This window comes from Thunnus thynnus, chromosome 6 (assembly GCF_963924715.1).
Source record: "Thunnus thynnus chromosome 6, fThuThy2.1, whole genome shotgun sequence".
Classification (NCBI taxonomy): domain Eukaryota; kingdom Metazoa; phylum Chordata; class Actinopteri; order Scombriformes; family Scombridae; genus Thunnus; species Thunnus thynnus.
The window spans coordinates 32,169,394-32,180,474 of record NC_089522.1 but is presented as its reverse complement, the minus strand read 5'-3'; the positions used below and the strand labels follow the sequence as shown (position 1 = coordinate 32,180,474).

Sequence of the window (11,081 nt, the reverse complement as noted above, 5' to 3'; positions counted from 1 at the left end):
CGCTATAAGTTTGAGAACTTCTAATTACAAGTGTAATAACAAGCTCCATATCACATAAATATTGTAAGATTATCTGTGTTATCATTTAAACATCTTGGTTATTGTTTCTCTTTGTAAATCCTGTACTATGTACATTTTATGTCATTTGCTTTATTTATTTTCATTATGTTGATATTTTTTAAACATGAACTTGAAATGAATTGATGAATCTGTATTGTTTTTTGTTCCATGTTCAATAAGAATGAAAAACAATAACAGTATCATTTTGTTTTGTTTTTATAACTCCAGTTGAACAATTTGATTTTAACATTTTTATTTTATAAGGACTAGAGAGTCTTCTATAAAACAAGAAAAAAAACTGGCAGAAATAATTAAACATCATCAGCTTTTAATGAAGCATCAGTTTGAATACAACAACATGAAGAGACACAGAGAGCAGAGAGCAATAACATGATCAAAAGATACAAAATAACACTGATAAAAAATGACAGATATTTAAAAAGTAACAATAAGAACAACATCAGGATAAAAACTAAGTGCAATAAAAACAGAATATTAAAATTTTAGCTGCATTTAGTGTTCTTGTTATTTTGTCCATCTCTACAGGATGAGCGACTGTGACATCAGAAACCTTTCACTCAGCCAGCTTACCTACAGAAACACAGGTGGAGCGTTTTGTAGTGTTTTGCAGTGTAGTGTTTCTCAGAAAATTAGAGGTCACTGGTGTGTTTCTTTTAAGAAGCTTCTGAAGTCTGCAGCAGCATTTAGAGTCATTTCTCAGCTTCATTACTGAGTCGAACTGTAGCGTTAATACTGTTTGTTTATTGATGAGCATCCACATGTGGACATAAACACTGTGTTTACTTCTGATTATTAAAAACTCCTCCTACACGTCATCTGCTGGTTTACCTATGTGCTGCATGGAGAAGAAACTCACAGTTTCAGTGAGCATGAAAACCCTAATTTCATTCCACTAAAAAAGAAAAAGATGGACACATTGCATAATTATGTGTCACGTTTCTCATAATTATGACTTAATGATCTTAATTCCAAATCACAAGATCCCGCCAAAATAATAATACAATAATCTCATAATTATGATATACTTACTTTCATAATTACAAGATCTTTGTTTCATTATTACAAGATGTATATCTCATAATTATATGAAAACTATGCCATAATTATGAAGACATTATCTTCTAATTACAAGATCCATATCTCATACATATAATCAATGTATTTCAAGAAAACTAAATCCTAATAATACTAAAATTATCTCATAATTACAAGATATTTATCTTGTAATTACATGATAAAGCTATATATGTTGCAATTAGGAAAAAATCTCATAATTACAAATTTCTTTTGTAATTACAAGATCTTTATTTTGTCTGATCTTGCAAGATTTGTTTCTCATCAATACACAAAATAAGTTTTAGAGCTTATAATTACAAGTGTCTTGTAATAACAAGCTCCATATCACATAAATATTGTAAGATTATCTGTGTTATCATCTAATTACAAAATATTTCATAATAACAAGGAATCTATAACATAATTACAGTGAAATTATTCCATAATTACAAGATCTTTATCTTCTGAAGATATACATCATATATATCTTACAGTGTCGAAAAAATCCTATTTTTAAGATTCTTGACTCAAAATTACTGTATTTTACAATTATTAAAAAACACTCAAGATTATGATATAATTACAAGGTTTGTATCTAATAATTAGGGAAACTTTATCTTGTAATTACATGATCCATATTTTATAAATATGTGAATTAGTATTTTATAATAAGAAGAAAACTGTCAAAATTACAAAGAAATTCTCCTTGTAATTACATGATGTATATCTTTTAATTACAAAATATATCTCATAATTTTAAGATCCTTGTCTCAATTAACAGATCTTATCTTGCAATTTTATCAAAACCTAGTCAAAATCTTCATAATCGTAATTAATGACACAGTCCTTCTCTTACCATTATTTCATATTTGCAACTGAACTATCTAATAATTTCAAGATCTTTTTCTTATTACAAAATCTTAATACTATCTTGAACCTGATTATGTATTTAAAACATCAGCTTGTTGTGATTAAAAGTTTGTATAATAACGGTAAGATACAGAGATAAAGATCTCCAAATTATAAGATGCTTTCTCATAATTATGAGATTCAAATACGAAAGTTATAATTATGAGAGATTATGAGGTCTTAAATTTTTGTTTTTTGTTAAAGCTAAATGTTTTCCAAGTTCAGCCTCTGCTTCCCACAATGCATCTATGGATCACAGACTGAAATATTAAAACACACTTTAAAGAAAATACAAAAGACAATGATCCAGATATATCTGGGAGAGTATTTGTAGTCTGTTTTTCCATAAATCTCTCTACCTGTCTATGTTTCTCTCCATACTTCTTCCTGTCTGTCTACCTGTCCTTGGCGGAGCGCAGGTCAGTGGTGATTGGGTCGTGCTGGATGGTCTGGTGCAGCATCAGAGCCAATAAACCAGCTCGATTCGTCATCGCCGTCCTCAGATTCCTCTCCTGCTCGAACAGCTCATCCAGCTTATACCACTGACAGACAGACAGGTAGAGAGACAGACATTAATGTCAAGGCCATGGACTTCAAGTCCAGTGGTTCCCAACCTGGGGGTCAGGCCCCTCCAAAGGGTCAGCAGATAAATCTGAGGGGTCATGAGATGATTAGTGGGAGAGGAAAGAAGAAAAAACAAAGTTCTGATACACAAATCTGTTTTCAGTTTTTGGACTTTGAACATATAATGAATGATCATTTGAACATTTATTGAAATGAAAGCATGTGAGAAGTTTAGAGGGAAAAATCACTATTTGGTGGAGCTGTTAACAACTCATAGACATGTGAAATGTGACCCCGACTACACACTGCTTTTTGTAAGACGTCAAAAGCCAAAAAGGTTGGAAACCACTGGTTTCATCTTTAACAATGTGTTGTATTTTAAAAGCTTGTTATATTATCTATTGTGTCAAATCTTCATCTGAAAAGTAACTAAAGCTGTCAAATAAATGTAGTGGAGTAGAAAGTACAATATTTCCCTCTGAAATGTAGTGGAGTGGAAGTATAAAGTAGCATCACATGGAAATACTCAAGTAAAGTACAAGTACCTCAAAATAACTTAAGTACAGTACTTGAGTAAATGTACTTAGTTACTTTCAACCACTGGCTATAGACAAATCTGTGTTGTAGGTGGAAGTAAACAAACCTCTATCACTGCGTTTAACACTGTAATGATTGTAAAGGATTTTACTTAATCTATCCAGGAGATCCTGTAGAAGCAATTACATGGTGAATATATAAAATAAAAGGTTATAATCCACAAACTAAATGTGTTCTAGCTTAAACTTTTCTGTTCTGTGATGTTATCAGCCGCTAAAACAACAAGCTGACTCAAGCCTGTGATCCATTAAATCTGTTTGACTTTCATAAATCTCCATTAAATCCTCATGTTTCATTCTGAGCGGCATGCTGACAAAGGACCAACCAGGGACCACTAAAGACGGAGTGGTCTGTCTACACAGGGCCGACAGTGAGCTGCCACCCCACTAATCTCTGTAAGCTTAGTGCTCATGTATCATGTGTTTCAGATATGTATAAAATGATGAATTTCTTCTGATTACAATGACAGAAATCAGGAGATTGATGATTGAAAGCCCTTTCACATCCAGACTGTGGAGGTCGGACAGAAGCTACATTCATGTTAGCTTTTCAAAATTTCCCACTCATGTTTTAAGACTGAAGAACTTCCACATGCACACAGACAACCTTCGTCTGTCCACCATGATGAACACAAACATCTCTGCTTTCACTGTGCTGCTACTAAAAGCTGATGTTAAAGTTTTGTTGAGAGTTCAGTACCACTCGGACTCTCTCAAGGTCGACCTCGGCACGGCGAAGTTTCTCCCAGCAGTAATGTTTGTTACACTTCCTCTTAGAAACCCGACAGAACTCTCCGGTTGGCTCAAAGACATCTTTAACCAGAGGACATCCACACACCTCGTCTGCTGGGACCTGAGGGACAAACAGTTAATGTTAGCTGGCTTTACTAAATTCTGTTTTAGTTTTTGTTGTAAGTTTCTATTGTGTATCTTTTCATATGTTGAGTTATTTCATTGTTCTGATCTTTATACTTTATATTTTGTTTTGCTTTTTCTCGTTTTATTGATCAATCTGATTTTAAATTGCTATTTTTTTATTGCTGCTGTTTTTGTGTGAACTGGAAGTCTAGAAACCACTTTGTGGAGGCTAATGGTGATCCAGATTGCTACCTAGCCACATTAGCTGACACATTTTTCCTATGGTTTCAGTCACAAAGCACCAATCATTATCAATGTGAATCTTTAGTTACTGTTAATTGTGAGAGAACACTATTGAAATGAAAAACAGGGTGGGAGCTAATAAAGTAACTAGCTTCATTAGCTAGTTTGGAAATGTTAGCCAGCCAGACTTTAACATTCTGTTTTCTACAAGGATAAAACATTTCCTCAGTTGTTCTGGCTCAGTCTCCAATAACAATCAGTGGTGTAAAGCAGGACTGGCAGTTAAAGGGCTCAAACAAGCCAAAAACACCAATGAGCTCAATATGAAACCACAAGAAGAGAAAATAACCAGCAGATAAACAGCATTTTGTGAACAAACTGTTGAAATGATGAGGTGATAAACTGAGTCGTACCTTTGGATCTCTGGAGTGTTCAGGACACAAAACCTGCAGCCGCTTACAGTACGTCTTACTCTGAGGGTTATACACATCACAGAACAGCCGGGTGGCTCTGAAAGACCGACGGACAAAGACAGACAGGTCTTACTCTAAGAGCATATAACTCTTCCAATGAGAGACAGACAGGCAGACAAACAGGTGTTCTTACCCCTCTATACGTGTTGGGTACATGGAACCAAATGATGTCTGACTCTCATACTGCGGACAGACAAAGAGTGAGACAGGTCAGTTAAATATTTCAGTCACTTTACATAAAAGTTAAAACTTTGTGAACATTAAGCTGTTGTTGTTACTGTCTGTCATCATGTAGCTGTTGTCATGAGCTAAATCACTAGTTGTGACGCACCTGATTTCTTGTGACCCTAAAGGAAGTGACACAACTGACTTTTGGGGACCCTAAAGGAAGTAACGCATCTGACTTCTGGGGACCCTAAAGGAAGTAACGCAACTGACTTCTGAGGACCCTAAAGGAAGTGACACACCAGACTTCTGGGGACCCTAAAGGAAATGACACACCTGACTTCTGGGGACCCTAAAGGAAATGACACACCTGACTTCTGGGGATCCTAAAGGAAGTGACACACCTGACTTCTGGGGACCCTAAAGGAAATAACGCAACTGACTTTTGGGGACCCTAAAGGAAGTAACGCACCTGACTTCTGGGGACCCTAAAGGAAGTAACACACCTGACTTCTGGGGACCCTAAAGAAAGTGACACACCAGACTTCTGGGGACCCTACAGGAAATGACACACCTGACTTCTGGGGACCCTAAAGGAAGTAACAAACCTGACATCTGGGGACCCAAAAGGAAGGGATGCTTCTGGGGACCTTAAAAGAAGTGAAACACCTGACTTTTGGTGACCCCAAAGGAGGTCATGCTTCTGGGGACCCACCTCTGTTTTCCTGCTCTTTAAAGACAACTGATGGACACACGTGTCTTGACTCTGTTAACTGACCTTAGCATAGCATCTCTCCATGTGTCGCAGCGCCACCTTTGGGTTGATGGGATGACTGCAGGAAACACAGAAGATCTGAAGGTCCGTGTCATCACCATCACCTTCAGTCACCTGTAGACAGACAGAATTAAGAGATGAACAGATGAAAAGGCTAAAAGCTATATCTCTGTGTCTTTCTGTCCCTGTGTTACCGTCTCATACCTCCTCGTCTTGTTGGACTTGTTGCAGTTTGGCGTTGGCGATGATGCCTTCGAGCTCATGGAATCGTTTCTCCATCAGAGTGAGACGGAGCCTGGCCGCCTGCTGCTCTTTCCTGATTCGCTCCAGCTGTCTCCGCCCCATCTCCTCGGCAACACAGGGACTCTGCTGCCACTGCTGGATCCTCTGAGGGAGGATCTCATAGATACGACTGAAGGACAGAGAGACAGTCATCCCTGTTTGTAGTTAATTTACATTAAGTAGTTACACTGAGTTGTCAGCAAACTGTTTAGTGCTATGTGTGGTTATTCGTAGATATTGTATTTTTGTATTTTTGATTTGTGTTTGATTAACTTACACAGTTCTGTTGCTGAATTTTGAGTTCAGTTCTGTTTTGTTGACCTCTCTAAGTTGATATTCACCGTTGATTTGTCTTTTTTGGGTTAAATAAAACCCACCTTTTTTTAACTTGAAACCCTCCATCCTGTGCCTTCATGCTTGGTCCCTAACAAGGTGTTAAAGGTGAGTTACAGGTTTTACATGTGTGTTACAGGTGTAACAGGTGTGTTGCAGGTATGTTATAGTTGTGTTACAAGCATGTTACAGGTGTGTTGCAGGTGTGTTTCAGGTATTACGGTGTGCTACAGGTGTTACAGGTGTGTTAGAGGTGTGTTTCAGGGGTTGTTGCAGGTTTTACATGCATACTACAAGTAATATATGTGTGCTACAGGTGTGTTCCAGGTGTACTAGGTGTGTTGCACGTATGTTATATTTGTGTTCCAAGTGTGTTACAGGTGTGTTACAGGTGTGATGCAGGTGTTACAGGTGTGTTACAGGTGTGTTACATGTGTGTTGTAGGTGTGTTACAGGTGTGCTACAGGTGTACTACAGGTATGCTACAGGTGTACTACAGGTGTTACAGGTGTTACACGTGTGCTAAAGGTATACTACAGGTGTTAGAGGTGCTACAGGTGTGTTACAGGTGTGTTACAGGTGTGCTACAGGTGTGCTACAGGTGTTACAGGTGTACTACAGGTGTGTTACAGGTGTTAGAGGTGCTACAGGTGTGTTACAGGTGTGCTACAGGTGTGCTACAGGTGTGCTACAGGTGTGTTACAGGTTACAAACTGTGTGAGGAGACTCACTTGGCAGCGAGCTTCATGCCGCAGTCCTCTGAGCAGTATTTGGAGTTGACCCTCGCCAGTTCGACGCAGCCTGGACCCAGACACTGGCGCATAGCCCCACCCACTTCCTTAACCCCGCCCTCTCCTCCTCGCTCGCTGTGCCGCACACGCTCCCTATGGCGCTGCTTCGCTTTGTGACGACGCAGCTTCACCTCCTCTTTAGGAGCAGAGACAGACTTCTGCAGGGGACAACATCATCAGAGTGTAAATGACATCATCAGTGACATCATCCATCCTCTACTACTTAAAGAAGCTGTCACCTTCTTCTCTGTCTTCTTCTCTCGTCTCTTCACGTGCTTCACCTTCACCGCCTTCTTCCTCATAGAGTCTGACTGACCGTCCTCTTCCTCGCTGTGCCACACCTGCAACAAGACAACGCATCACACCACAGGAAGTCCCGGTTCTGAAAGCTGATTGGTCAGAAATACTCACCAGGTCTCTGTATCCGGCTGCTTTGTACTGCTCGTACAGCTCCAGCTCGCTCTCACTGAACACCATATCCTCCCCCTCCTCCTCCTCCTCCTCCTCTGTTTGATGCCCCGTCCCTTTCCTCGGGAGGCCCCGCCCTCTGCCGCCACTCCGACTCATCTCCTCGTCTTTGACACGAAGCATCTTCTGCTCGAAAGAAACAACAACGATTTAATCAAATCAATTCTCAAAGAAAATAAATGAATAAACAAAATTCAGACAATATGACAACAACTAAAGGAGGATAAGAATCACCGATCTGTGAATATTTTGATGACTCACCCGGGCTCGGACCTCACACTGCCTCAGTCGACACTTCTGTCGGATTTTGTTTGGACCTCCAAACTTCTTCATGTCTTTGCAGAAGTCACACTGAGCGCAGTCCTCCGTCCTCAGACAGGCGTCACACTCACCGCACATCCGGGCTGAACGTTTGATCTGTACGACAAATGTCACAGAAATATCAAATATATATATGTTATGTTATCAATACAGACGACAACCAGAAAATATTTACATTTCCTACAGAAGATTTGAACGTGCTGCAGATGCAAACACTGTAGACAGCTTCAAGTGTCTACAAATGTTCATTCTTCTCAGAAATTATTGTGCAGGAGTTTTCTTAAAGGAGCATAAGAGATGAAAACAGTTGAACTCAATTAAAAATCGAATTGTCAGTTAAAATCAGCAACCTTTTTAGTTGAAATGACAGACAGTGTGTGGACTGCATGTAGTTGAAGTGTCAGTTGGTGTATAAGTGATAATAGTGTCAGCTGTTATATAAGCAGTGACAAAGTTGAAATGCCAGTTGAAGATTAAAAATCCTTAAAGATTCCTTATATAAACTACTGGTTAAATGAATCCACAGTAGAAACACACCATGGATGTATTAAGGAGAACTGTATACCGGACTCACAGATGGCGCTCCGTTCATTCCGATGAAAGTTGCTCTGTGGCGTATGAAGCCAAAAAAATCGGCTTCCGGCTTTAAAGAAATTACCCAAATGTTCCTCATGCTTTGTGATTTATGGGCCCATTGAGCATGCTCACTAGAGATTTGCGCTGCAGACTTTCCAAATATTATTGGACCAAATGGATCAAATTCTGATAATAAAATGAGTCGTTTCACTCAGAAACATTTATTCATCAGCTCCTTTTCCAATGATTGTGTGCAGGAAAAATATTTTTTGGGCCAGTGTGGATCACATGACAGACCGAGAGGTTGTAATTACACAATTTAGCCACAATGTCAAATTAGCTTCACAGCCTGGCGTTGTTCATGGGGGCCTGAAACATACAAAGTAACTTCCTGGTTACCTGTGAGCCCCGCCTCCTGTCCATCTTGGGTTGGGGGGTGGAGCTCCCGTCTCCTTCAGGTTTGTCCTCCCTCTCTGGCTCCGCCTCATTGTCCTCCTTCTCCTTGGTCTTCTTCTGACGGTATTTAATCTCCAGAGACGAGTCTTTGTCTGCAGAGGACACAACAGACAGCTAAGAGACAACCTGCTGACTCAAACTGCTAGAAGAAACACATTAAATATCACCAGAGTTCGACTTGATATATTTCAGTATGAGCTTTAAGTGATTTTTGATATTGGGGACACTGACCTCTGCAGGACGGACAGTACCACACTCTGATGGCTTTAGCTGCTTTCTCTGAAACTCCGATACAGTCTCCATGAAACCACTCACTGCAGCTGTCACACCCTCTGACACACAGACAGGCTAGTGTTAACAGATGGATAGATAGATAGATAGATAGATAGATAGATAGATAGATAGGATGAGATTTTTTACATCATGAAACAGTTGATGTCCGGTTTCCTGCAGACACAGTATACAGGAGCATTGGGGAATCCTATGGTAACCTTTCCTCTTCCTCCTCCTCCTTCCTCCTCCTCTTCCTCCTCTGGACTTCCTCGCTCTGCTGCTGCCTCCTCAGCCTCAAACACAACAGAACAGACAGAAGAGGAACACAAGACAGACAAGAAAAGTGTTGCAAAATCAGAAAACAAGACTGAACACCAGCGGTGGGAGAAGTATTCAGATCCTTTACTTTGGTAAAAGTACCAGTACAGCGATGTAAAAATACTCCATTACAAGTAAAAGTTCTGCATGAAAAATGACTACTACAGTAAAAGTACATTATTACTATTATTATATATGACATCATTAGATTATTAATAGTGAAGCATCAGTGTTAGAGCAGCATGTTACTGTTGTAGCTGCTGGAGGTGGAGCTAGTTTACACTACTTTATATACAGTTAGCTAGTTTAGTCCAGTGGTTCCCAACCTAGGGGTCGGGGCCCCTCCAAAGGGTCAGCAGATAAATCTGAGGGGTCGTGAGATGATTAATGGGAGAGGAAAGAAGAAAAAACAAAGTTCTGATACACAAATCTGTTTTCAGTTTTCGGACTTTTTCTCTAATTTTTGATTTTTGCTGAAATATTTTGTAAGCCGCCAAAAAGTTTTGAAGCCACTTGTTTCATTTTTAACTAATTTTTAAAAGCTTGTCTTTGGACGGAGAGTAAACGGACCATTTTCAGAGTTTTTCTCTTGTTTAACCCGGACTAAGATCTACGGACCGTTTAAAACTCAGTTTCAGATTTATTAAACATATTTCTATCCATGAACACGGAAGAAAGGTGGATTTAGCCGTTTTTTCCTTAATATTTACCACATGAGACCAGGTCTAGACTTGTCAAACTGGACTACATTAACGCGGAGTCTCTTTATTTTTTCAGATTGATGAAATCTCTATTCAGTTCATAAAAACAGAAAAAATGGCGATTTCACTTTATGTTTCATATTTCTGTTTTCTTCAGTTCCGCCCGGTCAGTCTGTTGTTTCACTGTTAAACCAAACTCTGTTCATTCTTCTGCATTAATCAATCTGTTATTTCTGTTTGTGTTTGTGATGCTGCAGGATATTAAAAAATGAGTCCAGCTGCTCCGTTATTATTCTGCATCAGTCCAACACATCTGTCTGTGAACGTGACGACGAACATCTGTCAGACTCACCATGATGCAGCAGCAACAACAAACTGTCCTCCGGTTAAATCCTCATCAGGGTTCCGCTTTCATTTCACTTTATTCTTCATGCTTTTAAACATCTGCAGGAATCTCTTTGTTTCATCTTCATCTTCGTCCTCTTCTTCTTCTTCTTCTTCTTCTTCTGTGCGGGGGAAATAAAGCAGCAGCAGTCAGACAGGAGCCGCAGCAGCAGCGACACCTGCAGGACGGAGACTGAACTACACATCTGCCACTTTAATATGATCAATACATAATGAGCAACAACTGCCCAGGTTATGTCCGACATACACTCCCAAAGGCAAAAACATCTTTCTCCAGTTATTCAGGTGATAACAACAGATCTATAAGAGATTTTACTACATTACATGTGATTTCATGTTGGAACCAGTTTGTGGATGATATGCTATGAAATAAGGTTTCTACCTAATTGATTCTTAATCACCAATTAAGTTAAGGAAATTTCTTTTAAACTCATTCA

At 39.2% G+C, this 11,081-nt stretch overlaps 1 protein-coding gene across 1 annotated transcript; it reads right to left on the bottom strand.

Moving 5' to 3' along the window:
- Window positions 1–368: 368 nt before the first annotated feature.
- On the bottom strand, window positions 369–10,752 carry cxxc1a (CXXC finger protein 1a). The gene is made up of 15 exons (XM_067593434.1): window positions 10,592–10,752; window positions 9,368–9,513; window positions 9,179–9,279; window positions 8,891–9,039; window positions 7,856–8,011; window positions 7,538–7,720; window positions 7,366–7,467; window positions 7,067–7,284; window positions 5,925–6,132; window positions 5,724–5,834; window positions 4,914–4,963; window positions 4,721–4,817; window positions 3,907–4,059; window positions 2,446–2,588; window positions 369–651 (listed from the first exon to the last, which is right to left on the bottom strand). Exons 1-15 carry the CDS (start codon window positions 10,592–10,594, stop codon window positions 648–650), a joined length of 1,824 nt encoding a protein of 607 aa, XP_067449535.1. The 5' UTR covers window positions 10,595–10,752; the 3' UTR covers window positions 369–647.
- Window positions 10,753–11,081: the final 329 nt, after the last annotated feature.

What these genes read in the sequence shown, in the direction of transcription:
- cxxc1a (XM_067593434.1), bottom strand. An exon ending in AGAAGAAGACAGAGAAGAAG is followed by an intron (nt 7,285 to 7,365) that starts GTGACAGCTTCT and finishes TGTCCCCTGCAG; the next exon opens with AAGTCTGTCTCTGCTCCTAA. An exon ending in TACCCAACACGTATAGAGGG is followed by an intron (nt 4,818 to 4,913) that starts GTAAGAACACCT and finishes TCGGTCTTTCAG; the next exon opens with AGCCACCCGGCTGTTCTGTG.